At 34.9% G+C, this 24,216-nt stretch overlaps 3 protein-coding genes and 1 long non-coding RNA gene across 15 annotated transcripts in view; 2 read left to right on the top strand and 2 right to left on the bottom strand.

The window, feature by feature from the left end:
• Positions 1–274: 274 nt before the first annotated feature.
• LOC132905208 (chloride channel CLIC-like protein 1) lies at positions 275–3,225 on the bottom strand. Of its 4 annotated transcripts, none has more exons than XM_060956293.1 (10): positions 2,811–3,225; positions 2,592–2,709; positions 2,418–2,501; positions 2,222–2,360; positions 1,918–2,145; positions 1,691–1,837; positions 1,510–1,615; positions 1,281–1,439; positions 1,043–1,207; positions 275–873 (listed from the first exon to the last, which is right to left on the bottom strand). In XM_060956293.1, exons 1-10 carry the CDS (start codon positions 2,839–2,841, stop codon positions 761–763), a joined length of 1,290 nt encoding a protein of 429 aa, XP_060812276.1. In that variant the 5' UTR covers positions 2,842–3,225; the 3' UTR covers positions 275–760. The 4 variants fall into 4 exon arrangements, with proteins under 4 accessions (XP_060812276.1, XP_060812247.1, XP_060812267.1 ...); XM_060956264.1 differs by having other exon boundaries at positions 990–1,207; positions 2,811–3,224; XM_060956284.1 differs by having other exon boundaries at positions 990–1,207; positions 2,592–2,766; positions 2,900–3,223.
• A 960-nt stretch (positions 3,226–4,185) lies between these two features.
• Positions 4,186–5,852, top strand: LOC132905257 (upstream stimulatory factor 1-like). The gene is made up of 4 exons (XM_060956403.1): positions 4,186–4,395; positions 4,696–5,074; positions 5,153–5,305; positions 5,615–5,852. The coding sequence occupies exons 1-4, from the start codon at positions 4,358–4,360 to the stop codon at positions 5,819–5,821; spliced, it is 777 nt and encodes a 258-aa protein (XP_060812386.1). The 5' UTR covers positions 4,186–4,357; the 3' UTR covers positions 5,822–5,852.
• Positions 5,853–6,351: 499 nt separating this feature from the next.
• LOC132904992 (serine-rich adhesin for platelets) overlaps positions 6,352–24,216 on the bottom strand; it is a 133,008-nt gene continuing 115,143 nt past the window's right edge. For 8 of the 9 annotated variants that reach the window (XM_060955890.1, XM_060955882.1, XM_060955940.1 and 5 more), the window contains 11 exons: positions 16,506–16,901; positions 16,109–16,211; positions 15,629–15,817; positions 13,716–13,927; positions 12,305–12,405; positions 11,021–11,337; positions 10,414–10,785; positions 9,962–10,324; positions 9,643–9,856; positions 9,307–9,549; positions 6,352–9,218 (listed from right to left, as the gene is read on the bottom strand). In XM_060955890.1, the coding sequence (XP_060811873.1) occupies positions 9,079–9,218; positions 9,307–9,549; positions 9,643–9,856; positions 9,962–10,324; positions 10,414–10,785; positions 11,021–11,337; positions 12,305–12,405; positions 13,716–13,927; positions 15,629–15,817; positions 16,109–16,211; positions 16,506–16,901 (2,650 nt within the window). In that variant the 3' untranslated portion in view covers positions 6,352–9,078. The remainder of the gene's footprint in view (positions 9,219–9,306; positions 9,550–9,642; positions 9,857–9,961; positions 10,325–10,413; positions 10,786–11,020; positions 11,338–12,304; positions 12,406–13,715; positions 13,928–15,628; positions 15,818–16,108; positions 16,212–16,505; positions 16,902–24,216) is intronic. The other variant, XM_060955947.1, reaches the window with a different exon arrangement.
• LOC132905288 (uncharacterized) lies at positions 13,927–15,463 on the top strand. Its single transcript, XR_009657765.1, has 2 exons — positions 13,927–14,674; positions 14,759–15,463. It is a non-coding gene; the product is annotated as an uncharacterized LOC132905288 (long non-coding RNA).

The raw sequence follows: 24,216 nt of genomic DNA on the forward strand, positions 1-24,216 counted from the left end.
CGGGATCGTCGTCACCTACCACTTCTCCTAATCGTTATTCCGGCTACATCACCAACATCTGCGCTTGTTATGTACGTATATCCAACGTAATTTCCACACAAATACGTTTTAAAATAAATACAAAAAATTCAGCTCATCGTAGAAGTACGATATATATGTTTAGTGAATTCTTCATTGCTATTCATTAAGCTGAATTCGCATTAGTACCCGTATTTCTGCTTGCGAAATAATTCTATTCAGTTATATAGAATTTACATATCAAACGAACATTGCATGTTTGTAAAAGTACGTGTATTTAAATATTGGAAATATTAAAGCACTAGGATCACATAATATGAACATTGTTACAACATATTGTAAAAATATCAAATATCGTTTTTCTTATACAATATGATATAATCACAATCCAACTACAAGCAAAATAAATATAAATAATACTAAAACAATACTTTGTAGGTCACAAGCTGTCAAATATAGTTATAAGATTAACATTTTGGATTCGTTAATTATTAATTTGAGTATTAACAATAAGTAAGATCAAGTTTCATGTTATGAAGTATTTACTTGATTAAGTGCATTAGAAATTAACAGCTTATATATATTACAAAACAAGTTATCAATAAATTATTAACCATCCCCTCTACCATCCTTATTTTCTCCTATTATTGCATCCAATTTTTCTTCATTATGATTATTTGACAATTTATTGTTCTTTATCGTATCACCGCGACATAAATCATCAAAATTTTCCCGAATATCACTATCTGTCGCAATAGTTTCCTCTTCGCAAGACTCTTTTAAAGCTGGTAAGGCGTTCGATTGGTTGACTTTCGAAACATCTTGTATTTGTGGTACGTCGGTACCATGAGCTACCTAAAAATGTTTCGAGTTTTTAGACAACTACATACAAAAGATTTACAATTAAATCTGGGATAAATTTAGTTAAAAACAAAAACATTCCAAATAAAACAAAGGAAATTATATATTACCTTAAGAATTATTTGTACAGGTTCTCGGTTTTCTAGACTGTGTAATGAGTTACCTTTTCCAGCTTTTCTCTCATGGCTAATTCCAAATCTCAATAATGGTCCTAAGCCTAAATTAAATGATGCTCCAGACAGAAAGAACGGCATCATTAGTATAACAAAACCTATACATATATACAGCATACATTTTATTATCCATCCATACGTCCAAGGCAGATTATCTAAAAGATTAAATGAAATTATTAAATCAACTGAATTATTAGGATGTAACTATGAATAAAACTTATCAATTACCTGTAGCATTATTTATGAAGCCAGATATAACAGTTCCTACGTGCGTAACTGGATGAAGAACAACAGTAGTAATAAAATGTGATAATGCAAATGCAGGTGTAATTTTTAGTTTTGGATTAGACATTACTGTTTCATAATATTGCTCACAATCGTCGTTAGCTACAATGATAGAAAGATAATAGTAACCTTCCAAAGCATTTTTCAATGTACCAAAATAATATATACTTACAAAAGAATGAAATAAACTTGTGCCACAAATTCATCTTATCGGGTTGACATGAAATTGGTATGTCTGAAAATTTCATTTGTGCAGCAACAGACTTAATTTCAGCTTCCTTAAAAGAACAAATATACTTAAGGAATAATATTCTTTTAAAACTAAAATAAAATTGTAAGTTAATGTTATTTACCTTTATAAGCTGCCACCAAGTCATAAAGAAGCTCAATATGAATATAATTTGTATAATACACAAAATAGGAAATCTTTGGCCACGTCTTATCATTTTAAATGTCAAACAAGCCATTATCATTGTAAATAAGATTATAGCTCCATCTGGCTAAAATATTAAATCAATAAAATTCTTTTCATATAAATATATAAACCAGAAATATAATTAAATAAAACCAATATTCTTACATATTCTTGTACTGTTCTAAGTATTGTGCCAAAACCTTTGTGCAATACATCAAATATATGTGTAGCTTCAAACATATAATTATATCGAGGTTCCTGTATTATATTACTCAAAATTTCATCAATTTCTCTTAAAGATGTTTTATGAATTTGAAAATTTCTAAGTATTTCCATTTGAGAATGGGATACCTCAATCTCTAATATTCCTGTTATTGATACTTCATTCTCATTCTGTTTCCAAAAAGCAAAATACATTCTTCTTGAACATGTTTGAGAAATTATACCATAAATAATATTATCCTGTTACCTCTATGCGAATATTTGATAATAATAGATTAATAAGACGCTTATAAAAGATAGCTTCGTGGTTACTATAATTATTTTCATGTTTAAGAGGTTCCAACTGGTCTTGAGCTTCGGTGCTTTCCTGTACCATATTTTTTTTACTGAAAAAGTTAATACTTATAGCATTTACAACATCTGAATATACATTTTATACATACATGTCGATGTTTATTTCTTTATCCATTGTTTTGCTGTGCTTATCATAAAAAAATGAATATGGATCTATTAGTTCTTCTGAGTTCCTGTAAAATTATGTATTGTTTAATTTATACATATAATAATATAAATTTCTCATAATTTTAGATGTAAAAAAAACTTATTAATATTCTTACTCTATATTTTCAAAGTAGTTTTCATCTTCACAATGTACAATTAAGATGATTGCAAAGATATAAATCAATAAAAAAATAAATTCGTTTGGAGGCTTCATTCTGAAGACAAATAGAACCGCTAAACACAATATTTTCACTAGTTCGTATCGTGTATCAGTTCATTGAAAACGCAGTTCTAAAAATATTGGTGCGTCAATTGTTTCGTAACCTATCTTTTACCTTTTATCGAGTGTACTCTGTATGCATACATGTATATCAAAGATTCATATTTTAATAAATTATGATTAACATATTAAATTTATATTTACAACAAGTGGTTGAATTTAAATCACAAAATTCGGTAAATTAAACACATGGAACAGTGATACCATACTAGGGTAACATAAAAACACCATCACATATGAAAACGTATAAAAATATGATGAACTTTAATTTATCAAACATAAAATTATTGCCTTTTTTGTTTTTGTTTGTCATTTAATGTCTTTGACGCGTAAAATCCAAAAATACAAGTCTTAATTTTAAGAATCTAACGATTTAAAAGTTACGCGTATATAAAATTTTTAACGTATTTTACGCATTACTCTGACACCATGGTGGCTCCAATCCATATTTCGTTCAATGAGTAGAATCGCTGGCTGTACACAAATATACATGAGTATCGGCCATTTTACGGCGGGATTTTGATTTTCGTAAATATTGGATTAGATTCAATTTCATTCTATCCTCTGCGACCACCACAAGACGATTGGTTATGATAATACAAGCCAATATTTGGCGAAGTTTAATTCAATGCTCATTTGTATCGACCAATCAAATGATTGATAAGAGTAATACATATAGCATCATGCTAACCTGTAAAATACGATAAAAATGTGTATCTTACGTATGCATAATTTTTGAATCGCTGAATTTCTAAAGTTCAGGTTTGCATTTTTGAATCCTACGCGTTGAAAATCATTAAATAACAAATAATAAAAGAACAAGTAATTTTATATCCGACAATATAATCAATTTATATACGGTGAATATAGAATAACAATAAAAAGGGTGTCACAAATGTTACTTAATTTTTTTATTGTACAGAGACTTTGTTATATATACCTTATACAGTACATATACTTCATTTCTTAATAATATATTTTACTATTAATGGCCAAGTTTAAAATATGGTGTTTAATCTTTCCCTAACATCGCACATTATCAGTACATTTGAGCAGGGAAGTAAACAAAAAATTACTATTAAACGTGCCAATTTTGAACATACGATACTATATTTGATTTTAATTATAACTGATAAATCATAATTACTACATATTAATTTATTGCCATTATTCCTTTATTGCCTATAATTAATGGTGCAAAAATTCTATAAATATTCTAAATATTTATTCATTAATATTATGATATTATAATATTTGAATCATTATATAAAAAATGTTAAAGAGAAATGTATCTTATGTTTTTTATAACTAGATAGTCAATAAAATTACTTATAAAAATATTATTTAAATAGTTTGAGTACAATTATTTTTTTAATGTTATACTTTTATTGTAAGAATTCGACACTTTGTATTACATATGATAACATATTTAATACTTTTATATATTTAAATATTTAATATTTAAAATACGTTATTTTATCTATATAATTTTTTGATTTGTGACGCATTGCCTACAGTAAATAGATTGCAGTGCAAGTGCAATGTAATGCATTCTTATGTGGATAAAGTTTTGATTCAAGGTAATTTGATCTGAACATCACAATGGAAGTTTTAAATCATTTTGGCAATATTGATGAAAGGTATGTTGTTTATTGATTTTGTAATTTTGTGAAATGTTTTTTTTTATCATAATATAATCATAAAAATAAAATAATGACATATTCTTAATAGAATGTTTTTGTTGATTTCTATGAACTTAAAAAAGATATGTAAAATAATTTATTTTTTGTTAAATATATGAATTTATATTTATGTTTCGTAAAATCAAATGTATATTTTTATACCATATGAAAATTCGGAAACATAAATGTCTGGCGTATAAGGTTATTTAATACCACATTTTTCCGTGTATGCTTTTGTAAGTATATAATATTTTATAGCGTGGATGAAAATACAATTAGCAATGACAATGTCGGCGTAGTTTTAGAAGAAGCAGAAATAATAGATTGCGACACAGAAATAGAGACAGTCACAGAAGAAGATAATATTCAGTATCAATTATGTGAAGTAAATAGAAATGATAATGCAGTAGCGTACCGTGTGGTACAAGTTGGTGATAATCATACAAATAACACTGAATTATCAATAGCTGCACCTATAAATAACACGGTTCAAGTTTTGACATCACCTATAAATGGTCAGTTCTACGTACTTAGTAATAGTAATGAAGTAGTTACCTCAGAAACTACAAGAACAGTTGCACCACGTGTTAAACTTCAAATAGATAATCCACAAAATATCCTTACTACCATTAAAAAGGTAGAATATTTTATGTGATTTATATCTAATAGAAATTACTGAATGATATTAATTATTACTCTATATAATATCATATAGAGAGATGAAAGAAGAAGGGTAACACATAATGAAGTTGAAAGACGCCGTAGGGATAAAATTAATAATTGGATTTCAAAATTGGGGAAGCTCTTACCTGAGTGTGAACAAAATTCAACTGGAGATGGAGATGTAAAAACCAATTTTGAGTTACAGGTAATACAGTACATATTTTTTATACATCCAAGTCCTATACATCATCCACTGGTTTTTTTTTTATTATTATTATGGTATTTTAGTTCAAAGTATTAGATTGTCCGATAAGTTTCTTTCGTTTTATAAGGAAATATAGGATGCACAACATTTCCCGTTTTATATTATTTTATCGAATTACGTATGATCCATTTTGTTCTATCAAGTTAAAGAACACAACGTTTAACAGATTAGGTTTCATGTTTCTATAAAGATGCGTTGTTGTAAAAGACATATGTATGTCTAATACATATTGGTGTTTTATGTTTATAGAGTAAAGGAGGAATTTTAGCAAGGGCATGCCAGTACATTACAGAATTACGAGATGTTCAAGAAAGTTTCTCACAAAGTTTAGATGAAAATGCTCAATTGTTAGAAGAAGCTAGAACTCTAAGGCAAGTGGTAAATCAATTGAGGAAAGAGAATTCTGAATTAAAAGCTCAAATTGCAAAAAGTACCACATACATACTAGGTACCTAATTTTCATGAATACATATAATAAATAGTAATAGATGTGGTCTTTTTTTATTAAATATTTTCTCCTTGAGTATGATTTTATTTAAAGTATACTACCTTTAACAGTACTTGTGAAAAGTAATGTGTAGGACATATATATAATTCAGTGCAATAAAGTAATAATGATGTAGTAATTATAAAATGTTTATTTACATATATTTAACTGAGTATATATTTATATTTTGAAAACAATTGTAAACATTATGTAATTTCAACTGTACATATCATAAACGATAATTATTTATAACGTGAACAATCGAGCAAAAAGGGTAATTTATTATTAAATCATTAAATTAAATATACAAATATACAAAACATTGTGCTATTAATCAATAATTAATCTTTATCCAAAATTTATGTCATTCAATTTTAAAGTTTCTTATGGCCTAGAACATGTTGAAGTTTCCGCTAACGAGGAGTTCTACAATATTTACACTTATAAAGTACAATACCTAATTATTTACATGAAACAAAGCGATACATTATTGTATCAGTTTTTATTTTCAAATTTTCGGAAGTGGAACGTTCACGTGCATATTAATAACAGACAATTATAAAATATGGCAATCATCAATATGCACGCGCAACTATTTATGTTAAATATAAGGGAAAATATATGCATTCACATACATATGCAACAGCCTAAACTGTTATTACTGTAACGCCTAGTAATATTATTGCTTCAAAGCACATCATTCTGACGTTTGTGCAAAGTCTGTTTTAGTATTTTCAGAGTAACAATACAAATTTATCAATTCCTAACTATAGAAAGGATATATATTGAATTATTAATTACTTTACGCGTCTTTAACAAGATATAGCCAATGTAAAGAATAAACCATTGCTATGTTGAAACTCCCTTTTTTTATTTTGTAACTAATGTGTCTTGCGAATATTTGTAATATTACTCTGATAATTTACAGAAGTATTATTTCTTTATTGATGTTAGTAAAATTCAATGAATGAAAAGTTCTAAATTGTGCAATATGCGATATTATCGTTTCAGCGTTTATAATTAACATATGATATTTTTCTCCTTATGTTTAGTCACATTGGCCATTATAGTTGGCCTTATATAACAATGCTTACAGAGAAATTGCGTTCGAACAAATAAATTTGTCCTATAAAAATAACTCTTAAATGAATTAGGTTCAGCAACAAATGTATCGCTTCTAGTCTAAACATCAATGGTTAATGGTTTCTGTACAGTTGAGTAGGAATCTTGCTCTTTCATTTTGTCATCATATTGTCCTCGTCATATAGTAAATACAATGCCAGGAAATAAGCAAAAATATACTTCTGTGTATTGTTTATGTTTCACAAGTATTTTCTTCTTCTTTTTTCTGCAAAGTTGCGATCGAAGATAGAATAACAATTATTTTTTTTTTTTTTTATGAACATATATTTCGAAAAATATATATGCATTAAGACGATGAAAAGTGTCAGAAACAAACAAAAAAATATTTAGTAAACACATTGGCAGTGTTGAAAACTTTCACAATTGATGGATCAGCTTTTTTGAAACGTTAATTGAATTGTACTCGATGAAGAATTACAGTGTGCACGTTTCCATTACTTTTTACGTACAAAACACAGAGGTTTTTGCTGACTGGCTTTCATCATAATATTCTCGCAACATTTTTCTGTACAAGAGTAGAAAAACTTGAAAGATATCTCAGATGATCTTATTTTCCGTTTAGAAACTGCTATAGCAGCAGTAGAAAACAAGCTTGATATGCGAGTATTTACATGTTTAGTGGTACCTATATCATTAATACTGTCGCTCCATATTCGACGTAGAAATATAATTCTCCGTCCATTTACCAAAAATTTAAAACCTTCGTATAAACTACGATGAGTATTATGATTTACTGCTTTAGATGAAATGACGATAATTTTAGGCAGTAAAAGGGCGTACCGTGAAACAAGTTAAGATTCTTTTCTTTTTTTATGATATTATGTACTGTGATACGTTTTGCTTCACTGAGAGAAAATTTCAAGGTATGATATTTGTGTCAACGTTGTTTCTCTTTATTTCAATGTGCATACTAGAGAAGACTATCTAAATGGTTATCAAACTAATAATGCATTTGGAAGGTCTTTCATTCTGCAGTAATAAATATATCTACTTTTAGCGAAATTCTGTTACGCTTTGACTATACTTTTCTCTCAGTGCTACTCTCCGTACCTATTTGCTCAAGCATTTCTCAATCAGTCTTTATTACCATAAAAAACACGTGGCCACTGCTAATCCATTCATTGCTTACAACGTACAAGCGGTTGCATTCCGATAATGCTAAAGTTTTATCACTGGTGTTTTATGTGATTCCGTGATAAGAGTGACTAGTACTTTCTCTTTAGTACCGCAAAAGCTTGCTATCGGCTTTACACATAATATTCATATATATCTAATAGTAAGTGCATTCATTTTTTTAGTTTATACAAGCTTTTTTTCTTCAATAATATTTTCTATTTCGTCCCGCCTCGATACTTATCTCTTTGCCTTTGATAGTTCAAACTTTCTGCACGTTATTCTTTTCCATTTTGTAATATTGTTCGTTTCGTCTAAACGTTGCTTATATGAATTTATAATTACGCTTAATTAGTAATATTTCTTGCGGTTATACTTTGAACAAACAACGGTTATCATTTTTCTGAAAACAACTAAGTGGTGATACCTTGTCACTCCGTGATTGCAGTGATCTGTGTGATTGTAAGACGACAGAGCATAGAATCTAGAAGAATCCTCTTCGAGGCAGTGAAATAAATATCGCCAACGATATCGACAAAGTTATACTTCCTTTTTATCGAACTGCGTGTGATTTAAATTAAACGAGAATAACTACATTCGGACTGATGAAAATCGTAGCGTTTTGCTTACCCTTTTAACAGGACGTACCGATATTGTTGAATCGACAACGACTAAGAGATAAAACTTAACGATTAGATAAATAAAATACCTTCGTTCCATACATATGACAAGCGCTTCTTATCGTTTGCTTTCGTACAGATTAAAACGAATACGTTGTCCGTTTATTTATTCGAATATTCTTAAATGTCGAAACATTGAAGAAAATGCGAATAAATCTTGATATGAAGAAATTTTCTGAGAAATGTTTCTTGAACGACAAGTAATTTGTGAATCACGGTTGCGAAGCAACGATTAAGCGCTTCTCGTTAGACTTTCACAAGTCAATGTATGGTACGAAGGTAGGCCTGTCTCAGGACGGCTGAAGTCGCGTGTTTTTCTTGCTGCTACCGAACGTGAACCAAGTGCCAACTTTACGTCCTAACGAGTTTGTGGTGGCTTGCCCAACCATTGTAGGCATTTCGTAAGCAGACTCTCTTTTGTACGTTTTGTCTGTAATTATTCAATCCAGACAATTGTAATAATATCATAAGTTTAAAGTACTTATTGTAAAGGTTCAGACAATAATTATTTTACGTACTGCGAGGTTTAATTGGCGGTCTGTTCTGCTGTCTCGTTGCTGCGATCCTAGCCAATTGCCTGGCCGCAGCAGGGAACTCCAATCCGTCATTTCTGTCCTGAGCAACCAGTCTCCTTTCCTCGGCCATGGCTGCCAACCATCGACGCTTTTCTTCCGCTGTACGACAGCAGAATAACAACCACTTATCTCGAACACAACTGTATACTTTCAAACAATGCCTTACTGTTACACCTAATTGGTGATCTGTGAACAAAACATTAACAATTTACGACTGAAATATTAAAAATAAAACTAAAATTAGATGATATATTAATGACAAACGGTTTGAAAATTTACCTTTGCCATCGGGAACATCGATCACTTCGCTCGTGTCGAGATAAATCCGTCCCTTGTACACATAGGTATTTCGCTTTAAGATATCCTTCTTACAATACACTAGCTGGTGGTCGAATAGGAAAAGTGTGATATTATTTGTCCACATGCCGGTAGTAACTCTCACAGCTTCTCCTTGATAAATTAATTGCGACGAAACTTCTATGAGATCTTCACCCTATGGTATTAATAAAAGATATTAAAGTTTAACATCATCGAAATAAGTGAGTGCTTCGAAATAATATTGTACAAATAAATTTCATTTTCTTTCTAGGATTCCTACCTCCCATCCTTCCACCCTTAGTTGCCACGCAGCAAGTTTTTCTAGGCTCTCCATCCGTCTCTTTCTTTCGTTAATCAAAACCGCAACATCTCGCATCGCTTCTAGAGCTTCCTGAATCTTATGGTAATCTGGATGATCGGTTTTCGTATATTTCAGTAATTCTGCCAACTGGAGTGGATATTTGCATATCCGTTGCACTGGTGTCAATAAATATCCGTCCAAAGGAATTTCTATCAGCCCTCTCATTAACCTGCACGCTTCGAAGAACTTGCTATAACGATTATGTTGATATAATTCCTGTAAAGTGGCGGTAGCCATCGGATGACTGTTGCAGTACTCCGAATACATACGAAATCCCGCTCTCTGAAACAATTTTCAATATCATAAAATTAAAGCAAACATTGCTTTGAAATAAATATCTAATGGATATTAAATAATTTTGATGTCCTTACATGATTCAGAAAACATTCACCGACGCAGCTCTTGTACGGAGCATTCCAGTCGATTCTAGTTTCCAGATCTTTCAAGAATTCAGATTGGAAGTCTAACAGCTCCTCGAGATTGATGAAAATCGTTTCTATCTGTTCGTCTGTAAACATATCCGTGCGCCGTCGACATTCGGCTATGTAACCCTCCGCAACATCCCTCAGTATTTTAACAAAATCCCTTTCGGTTTGAACTAGTTCACGAACTACGCTCGTTCTGACTTGTTCATTTGATAACAGCGAAATACTGGTACGTCTTCTTAGTTGCGAATTTGATGCGCCTCCAGAGGCCATCGCCGCCAAACAATCCTCGACAGTATCTTCTTGGCTTACGCGTAACTGAAGATATAAAGTTTAATACAATTCATTGCAATTCCACAGTCATTTTGACTCATGAATTAATCGAAAAAAGTTATAACTTTCGCTAATAAGTATATATAATTACTTGTAGAATTTTGCTTTATTTTTTATTTCAATTAAAATAGTAGTGATTGCTTTAAAGCGAGAAATATTATATTAATCGAAATTTCTGATATTTTTAGTGTAAAAATCTTAAGAAAAATTGGTCACATACCCTAACAAATGCAGCCGGGAACCAACCATGCTCTCCTCTACAACTGCCCCACCACCAGTCCTTGTCCAGGTTGTCCAAAACTTCTATCACATCGCCAGCGCGAAAAGCCAGCTCCTCTGATTCCATCGCCACGTGGTCCCAAACAGCTTCAGCCAGGATTGCAACTTCTTCGTCCATCGTCTGCTCGAAGGATTTTTTTCTGTCCGTCAAGGAGGCGATGGAGGATTCCGAATCAGACATCATTTCATCGTCGGACGTTCCACCTCTTCCATCTTGTTCGTCCTCAGACAGGACGTTTCCACCGGGCAACCTCGCGCCTGATTTTAAACAAAACGACTCTTGTCTTTATCGTGAAAAGGAAAAAACGAGCTCAAGATCCGAGGATCTTTTGTATTTTGTATCTGTCGATGTGTCAGTATTGTTTTGCTTTCGTTTTGTTGCTTAAATCTGTTAACACGAGAGAACAATCGTATACAAAAAATCACCCTGTGTAGGTATCCATCGCAGGCTTGCTGGTGTTGGCAGCGAAAGATTAAAAAATCGTTTATCACGTTTCATGTGAGTAATTAGTCTTCTCGTAGAGCTTTACGAAACATAGTACGCGTGGAAATATTTCTTGAATATTTTCGGTAAAAAAGAAGATAGAATTCATTTCTCTTAGTTATCGAAATGTTTCGTGAAACTCTCTAAGGGTGGTTAATTTCTACTGCACCTTGCAAACATAAGCGTATTCACAGAAAGCAATCCTTACAGAACGGAGATATCAACACGTTTAATACAGGAGTGTTCCGCATTCCTTACTGTTAAGAACTCTTCTTACAGGTGCGTTTTGTTACGACGGCTTTGAGATTTTTACAAAGGGTGCATGCTAACTTAGAGCACTGCCGGAAATAGTGATCTAGAGAGAAACTGGATATCACTGGAGTAGAGAAAGTGTGCACTAATCTTCGTCAACGGGTTGGCTACCAGTGTGCTTTCGTACCAAGCAAACAAGCAATGTGCTCCTCTCCGAAAAAGAAAAAATATAAATGATCACGTATTTTTTCAAAAATTGTATCGATATCCATATCTTCAAAATTCAAAAATTCAGTGTTACAACGTGACGGCATGTCAGTGTGTTAATGTGTAACTACAACAGTTTGCAGTTAATCAAAGTGTATAACGTGAAAGAAAAGATTACTTATTTGCTTGGAAGGAAAGAAAGGAAAGTATGTGGTCTACGTTAGAACTCAAACAATATCAACAAGTAAGGTTCGATTTTAATTTGACAAGTGTTAGCATTACCTGCAGTTTTGGTGCGCATCAAGGGTGATAGCTGATTGATACCCAGTGGTTGGCTAAGTGAACGCCTCAAATTTGTCCGAGAACTCCTCCCTTTCGCGTTACTGGGACCAGAATAAAATCATTGTTAATTTTTCTTTTTAACTGCACATGGTCGAGAAAGGATCAACAAGCTTTGTGTTTACGTAGAAGCATCGATACAACATTCAGCAACGAATTACAATAGGTAAATATATATATATATATACATACGACAAGGTATACATGTGTATACAGAGTGGTTCTGTAAATTGTCCTACCTCAAAAAATGCTCGTTTCTTCGTTCTTAACGTAACGCTTTCTGGTCGTAGATAATGTCTGGTATTTCTTTCTTTTTTTCTTTATTTAGTTTTCTGTTATAGACCTATTTTGCTACTTTCTCCTAAACTTGGTGATGTATTGCTAACGTTTTATATTTGTATTGATATTTTATATAGGTTTTTAACGTTTAATTAGTAGATGAGGATCTTTAGATGGAATCATCTATCGCTACCACGTTACCATAAAAGTCTGTATTAAAAAAGGAAAATCCTTTTACGTAAAAAAGTCAAAAAAATAATCGGAAAAGTACGAAAGAACCACTCCGTACAGTAACGCGTGACAGACCAACTGTTTTACGAGGAAAAATTAAAAGAAAGTGGTTTGTTATAATACCCGTCTACCTACCACTATTCTCCCTCGATTTACTGGAAAGGTTCGAGAATAAAGAATTTAAATTTCGTCAAGGATAATCTTTCAAGGGATTGTTTTGATGATATCGTAATGTCATGCTATGATTTCTTTCGAATTGAACAAAATTTAAAAAAAAAGAGGAGAGAAAAATAAATAAAAAAAAAAGAGGAAAAGAAACAGCGAATCGTTCAAGGGTAATGCCTGGCTCTTTTTTGTTTCTTTTTTCAAGAATAGACCATTTAGATTTTCAAACAAGTGACAAACGGAGCACCTAGATTTTTCCATGTTTTTTTTCCTGCGTTCACGCACTCGTTGACTAACAGAGAGAATAATATATCCTCGAGTATTTGAAACCCAAGCAATCGCCGTGTACATTCCGAAATACAGATATAAAAATTTTAAACGTTACAGCCCACGTCTCTTTCAACGTATACAATACTGTATGTCAGTTGGATTTTCGTTAAAATCAACATTTACAAAGTTATTGAGGCGTTTCGAATCTGGAAGTGTCCGACCCTGTACGATAATAATAACAAAAGTTTCGAACGTATCGAAAATAAACAGGGAAATTTCGCCAGCGATTGCGTCAGGTTTGCAGCTCTCTCGTCAGAATTGACCCTCGCTCGCAGTATGGCAAAAAGTCAATGAGGCGTTTGCGATAAGGGTGCGAAAGCACGGGACGGATCACGATCATTAAACCCACCTTCTCAGCGTAACGATGTCATGGGAGGAGTGCCTCGGACTGAGTCTAGGAGGCCTCGTCTTGATCGGTGATGGCGTCGAGAGCATCCTGCGGTAATTGTGCGCGTGGCTGTAACCAGACCTCGTATCCCACTGGAGTAACCTCTGACCTCCTAAATCACTGTTCGTTCTGCGTACATGCTGGTGCCTCGACGTGCGGCTCTGAAGATCCGCCTGAAAGTATTACACATCCTTTCGTTAACATCGACTTTTCAACGTGGTTGTTCGAATGGTAAGCAACGATGCAGCTCTTCTGGGTGTGTGACGTTAAGCCAGTCTTCCAGAAAATTGCTTGATCATCAAGCTAGCCAAGTGCCGTTCCCATCTCTGCTTACGATTAGATACACACCGTGGAATTTTGTTAATGCACAAACACCAATAAATTCTAGTATTTTCAGTTGCGTTCACAGCATGAAAGTTTATGTACTCGTGGCAGATATATTAGTAGCCAAATTTGTGGATCAGGATGCACACAGTGATGTTAGAAAAGAGGTGCCATATTATTGGTGTCACGCTCGTCGAATTAGATTCACGTTACATTTATTATTCACATTTTTATGTTCTACTATTTACCTGTCTTTCGCGCAGGTCAAAAAAACTTTTAAACGCTTTTAGCCCAATTTTGAATCGTATAAAGCTTAAATTTCACTGTGAACAGACACGTTAACAGGTTGATATCTTTAAAACACGTCTTTGTTATATACGATCACACAGGCAAAAACACGGTGACGAAAGCAAACAGCGGTGACTCGACTTTCGTCCATGATTCCATAAATCGTGTTCGGTCGGGTGCTCGGCCCGATATCAACTAACCAGGAGTGTGCTTCCTCTCCTCGTATCCTGGCCAACGCGATATAGTCTATGACTGCGTATCAGTGACTGCCGGTGATCTGTACGAGCGTGGCTAAACCGTACACAAACGTGAGTAATGCGAGTTATTGTGTCAAAGGAAACAGTCATATATGTCGCCCGATAATGGTTACAAATGTGCGACTCTCTCAATAGCAATTATACACGACCGGCCAGGCAAGAAATGGGAGAAGAAGGATGGGCGTCGATAAAGATGATGTGACACGAGGATTAGAATTGCACACGAATCAAATAAAAGCAGTAAAAACGTACATATGCAACATCCATAACAAATGGATTGTTTTCACTCCATCGAAAGCAAAAGTGTTTGTCTTCGGAATCTTCGTTTCTTGGTATCATACCCATACAATTGTTATATGTAATTAATTATTCACAGTTATAAATTGTTCACAGAATAAAGTTATAATGGAGAGAGTGTTTCGTATTTGAGAGATTAAATAAGAACAGTAAAAAAGAGTTGTCGATCGAAATGTTTCTGGACCCAAATACAGTGGAACGATACGAATAACGCCATTGCGATCTTATAGTAGCGATATTTTACGATCTGGTTAGCTTTGTATTTCTAACGAAATGATGCAATATACACGAGAGTACGATTCCACTATCGAAAATGTAATCCTAGTGCAGGCGAGAAACACGACGTCGCGTCGTTGCGATTCCGTGACAGTGATGTTGTGCAATTGCACGGTATCTTTATATTTCTCGTAGCAGGATCACACGCTCGTATGTATTGCAACATTAAAAATATAATTCTACAGCGGTCCTATATAATCGCATAGGGTCATCACGAGATCGCAACGAGGTCGTGTCGCTTTTCTGCACCAGATATGGTGCACAAAAGTTATACAAAACACTTTCTAGTTTGCGGTGCTCCTATTTAGTCAACGACGTTAAGCACAGATACAGCGACGACGGGCAACTTCTCGTGCGGCTGGCGGTTGTTAATAATTAACACGAAGATTGGATGTAGCAGAGCAAACGGGGGCAAAGAACGATAGTCTTTACCTTAAATTTGTCGATCAGTATCTGGTTGATGAGCTCGGACTGGGGTCGTGATTTGTCAGCGACCCGCCTACGAAGGGCTGGAGGGCTGTCCGTCTCGTCTTGGACGTCCGTATCGTGGGACTCGGAGCTATCACCACCCCCCATCATTCCACCACCACCACCCCCAGTCAATGCTCCACCAGATACCATCTATATCGTTTACAATTTACTTCGTTACTCGTCGAATCTACGCTGGATATGTTTCTTATTTTCCGATACAGAAAGTCCATCGACTGGCGTGACGCTTCATAGGAAAATGAATTTTCTAAAACGGGACTAGTTGCATGGATGGTTGTATCGGTGTACACTAGTATCCTCCAGGCAGGGAAGATTCAAGGAAATGCTATGCATCTCGTTAGTTTTGCTAATTTGAAATTTAGATCTCTTCTCCTACGAACTAAAGTGCGAACACGTTTTATCCACGGTTCACTGTTTTCTTACCTCGATTTGTATTCCGCTATCTCCGCTGTTGCATTTCGCGTTTCTGGCAGCTTTGCTGCCCTTTTTTCTCTCTTTACTGCTTCTCCATACAAGAGGACCAAACCTGTGACGAAGATTTAATACTTCTTTATTTTTATTCAAATAGAAAATGGAATTTTTTATTTGCAACGATTTAATTCTCTTACGAAATAGAAATAATCATTTCTTCTATGCGCATTTCTATGCAAATTTATATTTTTATAAACAAAACTGACGAAATACAATTTAAATAGATATTTACTTATATATTGAAAGTTGCAACGACAACTTTACTTTAGATGTTTTACATATCTTCGCATCTTCGAATTTTTGATAAATGCATAAAAGTTCGCAATTTAAAAATGACAATCAGACTAACCGGAATTTCTGGTCATTATTGGTGTCTTCTTTGTGTTGAGGGGTCTGTTCCGTGACAGTCGGCGGTTCCCTTTCCTCCTCCTCGTCCAGAGGGCCGGATCCATCGTTATCTTCGGCCGGGCACTCGCTTTCGTTGCTCTCCTTGCTGCCCTTTTTGTGGAACCTCAAGGAGAAGCTCTTTCTGAATTTCTGCAAAACGCTCTCTTGCTGGCTCTGCGTGCTCGAACGAGGAGGATTCTGGGTCCCGGAAGCGGTCACAAGATTGGCACTTAAGTTAGAGGGCTGCTCTTGAAGACGTGAGTGGGAGACCAAGGGAATTGTCGCCTCCGCCAGAGGATGCTCCGTTGTTACGTGACCTGTTGTGCCCTCATCCTCTTCGTCTCCCGACCACTGTCGACTGTTCGGAAAATAAGAAAATCGAACTTTCAGTACTTATAGATAGACGCATCTTACGTAAAAATATTATTCTTCAAATCTAATCGAAACGGCTAAAGTTGATGGGAAGCTAATTTAACCTAACTTCAACAATTACTTGATTAAATATTAAATATAAAATATCAATGCAAATTATATTCTGTTTAAAAATCCCTTTGTTAAAGAAATTTATGGTATAACGTTTGAAAATGGCACCACCGAAGCTCACTGGGACATAGAATCTGATTTCAAATTATATTATATAATTATATTATTATTATGAAATTATATTATAATTTATTTCTTCAAATTTAAGTGCACCGTAGTCCGTATCGTTACATTGTTGCGATCCATTGTGGATGGGTTAACCGAGGAAAATGTAAATCCATACATCAATTCTGAGCTCTTTCTATAGAAAATATTCTAACCATATCGAAAAAGAAATAAAATAGAATCGCATGCATCAAAGGAAGGAGTATACGATGATTTCTTTAAACTCCAAAGAATCAATCAATTCAACGTACACTTTGTCGTAATGAAAAGAAAAGATTATGTCTGACTATTCCTCGAGCTTCTCGCACACATACATAGGAATTAATAGGCGCGAGCAGCGATCGTTTCGATTATTCGTTTAATCAATGGCCCATTGTGATCGTGAGAGGAAAATAATTTACGGGCCCTAGGAAACTCAACACCGTTTCTTCCCGCGGCGCAGAGGCTGCGGCAAACGCAGGTCGTAAAACTGATAGATCACGAAGGTGCGCACGGCAATTTATGCGGCTGAACATCGAGCACGGCAGCTGACCAGGTGTCTACACGAGGCTGTATAACGGAAACGATACCGTCGCGAGTAGCCTCCTCTGCGTATGTCGCTCCTGGAGAACGGAAACCTGCGGCTTCCAAATATTTCGAAATTTTCGCGAATTACAAATGTATCGCGTTCGCATACTTTTTCAAAGTATGACGTATTACGTATCATTTTCATGGACCGCTGATTCGTTCTATATCGAGAAATTGCACCACCGTTCGTTGCTTATTTAAAAAGCGCGTACCATTATTTTGCCGGACGTATCTTTATCTTATTTGAAAACACGTAGAAGTTCTGTGAAAATATTAAATGATTTTATACAGAACGAATATTACTGTCAGAAGTTCTTCTTCTGGTTTGAAATGACCGAGACTGTCGATACGATTTTTAATGAAACTATCGAACCGAGTAAAACATTACTTGGCGACTGTGCTACTTGAAGACGTTATTAATTAAGAGTTATTCATATGATCGCATATAATCATGAAAATCAGATTCTCGAGTTTGTTTTTAAAATGCCTCTCGTTTTACGCGATGGAAGATATGTGATTCCTGTTTGGAATGAGATCGGATCTGGAGAAATACGATCGAGAAAAAAAGAAACTTTCTTCTCTTTTCTTGTATTTCCGAAGGTAAAAGATAACTACGTACACGTGTTTCGTGTTTTGCGTTCTCTTTTCAAAATAATGAAATTTCTGAGTCATTACTTTTGTCCTTCGCGAGTTAATTACACGCCCATAAAACATATTTTTTCTTTTACGTCGCAAATGCAAAGGCGATGAACTAACGTCACCAAATTGTAGTTGCTAGAATCAACGATATTCTTTCGTATTCGCGGTTTTTCTAAGTCAGATTAATAGGATAACATGCTGCAGCGTCACGTACCACATCATCGAGAGGATTCTGTTCTCTTCCAGGTTAACGTTTATCCGATGTATTTTATTATTTTTTGCTTGACCAACATTTTACTACGTCCGTGGTCTCGTCACGTTTTTCCCTCTACTCCGTGAAACTTCTCGCGATGAAAACACGAGCACTTTTTACACCGTTCGAAAACACATTAAACTGAAAATATTCACGCATAACCGACGCCGGTGTCCTGTTTATTATGATAAAAAGTTTGTTTTAAAAAATTTGGTACAAATTTATCACTTCTTAGAAGAAAAAAAAAAAAAGGAAAAAAGTAAGAGGAACAAAAATATTCTCTCCTTCACAGTTCTCTATTTATACGATTCAAGTCTGGATAATAAAATCCTCGAGATTATTCGACGCACGAAAAACCACTTGCAACCACTTTTAGACAGGAAATGCGTCGAGTGACGGTCTAGAGGCGACTAAAACCTTCGGCCAGTACACCAAACCACCATCATATGCATGTGCACGTTCGTGTCTCGTGCTGCGCTCGCAGGCCTATACAATCCGTGGCATAAAGATATTCACGGAAATCGTTCTTCCTGTACGCTAGAATTTTTATTTCACTACAAAAGCCTACCGCCGTTGTTCCGACGTTCCACCGAGGAACCGTCACTTGTTGATCGGCTGCGATATAATCACGTGCACGCACATTATTCTTTGTAATTCGTCCTTTTCTTTACAACGAACGAGTTACACTTAGACTACAAAGCTTATAAAGTCAACGTCTAAAAAAGCGAATCTACGAGAAACTTCAATCACTCAAACGCACTCAAGACACAATCACCAAAGCGAGCAATACGATTCTCACGATTGTTCGATCAAGGGTAGAAATTGCAGCGAAGAGTTCGAATGTCTCGGTAAAAGCATCGGATACATTTGTACGATAGCGATTGGTTTCGTGGAGTCACAGAAGAGGTATTGTACGCGAAAATACAAGGCCCACGCTCGAAATAAGAAAATTGCTTGAAACTACTTTGGCCCAGGAGGAAGTGCATTGAACGACGAGCTGCGGCCGACTGAAGGCTCCGGCAGCCACACAAATCCAGTCTCACGTGTGTCCCACGTGCCTTTGTGTGTGTACACGTGCATGCGTGTAAGGTTTGTGTGCCAGTGCACCTCGTGAACTCTTCCAAGAACAGATTTCAAGGGTCGCTTCAGGTATACCGACACGCCGAGGGGTTGCTCGTTTTCCCCCACCACGTTTTACACGCTGTTTTTTTTCACTTCTCCTTTCACTTCGTTCCACCCTCGCTTTTCGTTCCTTTTTTCCTTCTCTTTCTCTCTCTCTCTCTCTCTCTCGCCAGAGCGAACTGTGGACGGAAGAGGTGCAGCCAAGAAGAGCCATCGTTAGTCTCCACAAAAGGTACTATTTATCCATTGTAGTGACAGTGGCCCGCCGGCTCCTCTTTCGTCTTCTTTTTAATCGCCAGGATTTTTACTGTCCTATCGTAAATGCGCCACCTTCCACGTACAAATTTGACACGCCGCGCCACGCCGCGCCAAATCTCTGGCTCTTTGAGGGTTCCGCTAATCTCCGTTGTCCTCCCCTGCTTCTCCTTTTGTTCTCAGAGCGCCTTTTCCCTTTTTTGCTTGTATGCCTCCACGAAATCAGTATACCGCAATCTTCCTGTGTTTGCGATGGTTCAGAGAAACTGTGTCGATCTGGTGGTCCGTTTTGTTCTTCCCCTTTGCGTATTTAAAAAGTTTTCGGCAGAGGGAAGGGCAACACATTTTTCAATCGTAGATATTGTAAAAACTGCGGTAGGTCTATGTTCCTTTTTCAAGCGTTTCTCGGATTTGCTAGTATTTCCTAATAGACAACGTTCGGAAACGTCGTTTAACACTAGAAATATTAATGACTGAAAAAGTCCAAATGAAATATACATTTGTAAATCAAAAGTCATTGAAACATCTAGAAATATTGCAAAGTAAATTGAAAAAATGTCTGCGAAGAACTTCTAGAAAGTTGTATCTCTCTGTTAGTTCTATTGTTAAAGTAACTCGGGGTACATTGGAATTCTTTGTAGATAGGACGGACAAAAATTTGTAAAAAAATTTCGCTAAGGCGAAACTTGGAAATATTGGTCACGTTCGTAACATTATTATTTTTCATGAGGTAGCGGTCTGTCGACAAACTCTTCTATCGTTTTCTCGACTATGTGACTTCTGTGTAGCGAAGGCACGTGGCACATGGAACAGACGATAACTTTCCTTTTTATCGATTTGTGTTTAAATCTAGTACCGGCGCGTGTAGGTGGAGTACATTCGATTTTTGTAAGTATCACGTAGGCGTTTAAATCAGCTCGGTACTGTTTTCACGAGAAACCAATAGATAGTTAATTTGTTCGATCATCGATCATTTATAAATTTCTCCTCGATCCCTTTGATCTCTCGAAGACGATGTAACCGTATGTAGACTGGAACGAATCGCTTGTAGATCTTTGGGTAACGGATCTTTAAGCATTTTATTATAATGAAAATTGTCTTACAGATCGAAGTGATACGAAAACTTGCAACTTGTGCCCTCTATATAGATTGTTCCTCGTAGAGAAATTTTTAATACGGGTTGCAAATTTTTCTGGAGAGAGATTAATAAAGAAAATTTTATCAGTTTTTATATGGTTAAAGGAAGTTAGAAAGTTTTCGATGTTCGTGAAAAATAAGGCAAAGTTCTTTTGTTAATGGGCCATAAGATGGGCTGAGAATTAAAAAATATAAAAACTTAATATCCTCCGTTAAAAGCTTCGTAAAAAATACCGTTGATATTACAAAATAATTCAAAGGGTGGATTTATATGATTTTTAAACAAAAATATTTTTAAGGAGAGACAAGTTTGAATTTTTAAATTTGAAACGTTGTATTTAGATTCTGATTCAAATCCTCACACTTTTAATTATACGTAACTTTATCTGAAATTCAGCAAGCTTTCGTTTTATTTTCACATCGTCAACTTCAAAAATCAAATCGAAGATGAAGTTGCCAATTACAGAACGAAATTTTATCGAACTTCAGAAACTTTTAATTAAATTTCCTCTCGGCAGGATATTTTTTTTTAAACTCGTTCCGTTGTCTTGGAATTCAAATTTTTAAATACAAAACATTTACGCGCAATTGAGAATTAGTTTGCAGCGTCAAATAGAGCATAAGTGGAAGGCAAGTGACTCAGGCGAGTCATGAATGCAGAACTTGTCGTTCTCCAAAACTTCGAATTAGAATAATGCCAGGCTGCGTCTCATTGTCGAGACTACCAACTTGTGAGAACTTTCGAAGCGAAGAAAATTAACGTTCCGATAAATTGTTATCGCTTCGATAAAACTACCACCAGCTTTTACCATTAGAGGCTCTTTGATCGAACTAATAACAAGGGGATTCTACGATTTTTCTTATAAATTGTAATACATTTAAGAAAAAAAGCAACGCGATGCTAGAAACTTAGAAATATGCGAACGAATTTTCTCACAAAAAAAAATCTCTAGCAGAAATTTCAGAACATAACACAAGCATTCCATGTAAAACACGATACTCTTACAATATGGATTCGTTTTAACACAGTTTGAGTATCCGGGAAATCCCCGCACAACATGGTTTTGCTTTAACACGGTTTGAGAACTGGGGAAAACTCCGTTACAAAAAGCCACGTAATGGGAATTTTTAAACGCCATTTGCTATTCTTCATTCGAGCAGGTGTGTTTGTTTGTGTTTTGTCCCAAATTTGCATACGGAATTTTGGAATATTGACGTTTTCGATTCATTTTTAGTTCGTGGAGTATTAAGCCTTTGCGCTCAAAAATTTTGTTCGCTAGAGACACGCAGCAAGTCAGAGCTTTCCTGACAAAAAATCGATGAAATTCTTTATAATTAACATAAATGGTGTTAACACGTAAAACTGTTAATTAATTATTGATTCTTTTAATAAACATACTTTTAATAAAATTTGATAAACACACCTTTTACGAGAAACAGTATATATTTGTTAATTTAATAATAAGAAGAATATTTTGTTAATTGTTGGAATCTAATCTCCACTTTTACCTTAGTTTTTTATATAACACGAATTTGCATAGCAAGGCATTTTTTCGGAACCTAACTACGAAACGTGTTATACGAGGGATACCTATACAGACGAAACACGCTACAGTGATTACAGAAAGGAATTTCCTCTAAATTAAACACAATTAGCGTATAAAATCAAGAAACACGACGATGTAACGGCTATTTTCGAACAATTTGCAGCAAAGGGTTACTCGTAAAATATTAACGGGGGCTGTTTTGGAGCGAAACAGACCGGCAGCAAATATACGCTTCCGTGAAACTAAAGAGGATGTCGCGAGAGATTTTCTATTCAGTTGGTAATTAGAGCAACGACCGGATGAATGTTCGTCCAGGTACAAAGTCGATGGAACAGAGCCGGGTCATTCGAAGTAACGTCTTTATTCTTGCCTCGACAAACAACCCCGGCTGCGAGACACGCTGAAGGGATCAAGAGGTCACGATGGAAAGCTGGAAAGCAAGAGGCACTTCAAACGAACCTGGATGCGATCAACCCACCACCTTTGATCTATGCTCCGCTCTTCGATCGACTGTTTTTTAAAACCATTTTTACCTCTCGACGTTGTCGATAATCAAGCAAAGTGGAAATCGCTGGTTGTTCATTTTTCATTCCTTCATTGATTATACCGTATTTTGTATAAATAGGATAAAAATTATATCGTACCATATTTTGTAATAATAAACATAATAGTAATAACTTTGTGATAAATAATTGTTATTTTTTTGTGTACGAAATATAAATTTCATTGGAGTTGTTGCTTTAAGAAATTCTTTGTTTGTAATTTATTATCACGTTCTGCTTTGAAGAGCGACGCTTGATTCTTTTACCTACTTTTTCTAAAGTCAGTCGTGCGTGTTCTCTTAATTTCAAGTATCTACCTTGTTTGCTTTCAAGATTTATAATAGTAATTTACACTGTACTCGTTCATTATATCGCATTATGTTACGAAGATTATGTTACGTTATGTAAAAGGAAGCTGTGGTTCTCAAATGGACTCGCATTAAAAGTACATAAATCCGTCGTTTATCGTATTTATATTTGCCTCGCGCGAGGAAAGCTAACTTCAATATTTACCTGTACAATATTTTTCGTCCGAAGCAAACAATGCTTCCTGAAACAGGGAAATTTGCGCGCACAGTCTACAAGACACGAAACGGACAGGTATCGTACTTTATCTGCCGCCTGCCAGCTGTGGCTGCGAGACAAGTTGACAGAGAATGAAAGGATAATACAAGGCATCCTGAATTTTAATTCTAGAATAGCAAACTCGATGAAATTTGAGTGAAACTTCTCAAAATTATCTTTTCTTATTCTTCTTTCAATTTATTATTTTTCCAAGTCACGTTCTTCCAATATATTATTTTATTTTTACACCGTAGAAAACTAATCGTCCTTAAAACCTGTATTGCTGTAAATTACATTGCAATTGTTCCAAAACGAACGATCAGCAACGACGTTGAAAATTAAATAACAAATCAAAGCATCGTTTTCAAATGAAAAATAGTTGGCAGATGCGCGAAACGT

Source organism: Bombus pascuorum, chromosome 1 (assembly GCF_905332965.1).
Source record: "Bombus pascuorum chromosome 1, iyBomPasc1.1, whole genome shotgun sequence".
Lineage (NCBI taxonomy): Eukaryota > Metazoa > Arthropoda > Insecta > Hymenoptera > Apidae > Bombus > Bombus pascuorum.

Bases quoted from the DNA above. Each gene is read 5' to 3' on its own strand.
- LOC132905257 (XM_060956403.1), top strand. From the start codon at position 4,358: ATGGAAGTTTTAAATCATTTTGGCAATATTGATGAAAG. The intron at 4,396-4,695 runs GTATGTTGTTTA...AATATTTTATAG, and splicing joins TTTGGCAATATTGATGAAAG to CGTGGATGAAAATACAATTA. The intron at 5,306-5,614 runs GTAATACAGTAC...TTATGTTTATAG, and splicing joins AAACCAATTTTGAGTTACAG to AGTAAAGGAGGAATTTTAGC.
- LOC132905208 (XM_060956264.1), bottom strand. From the start codon at position 2,841: ATGTATGCATACAGAGTACACTCGATAAAAG. The intron at 2,710-2,810 runs GTAAAAGATAGG...TATTGTGTTTAG, and splicing joins CAGAGTACACTCGATAAAAG to CGGTTCTATTTGTCTTCAGA. The intron at 2,146-2,221 runs GTAACAGGATAA...TTTTGGAAACAG, and splicing joins TATCAAATATTCGCATAGAG to AATGAGAATGAAGTATCAAT.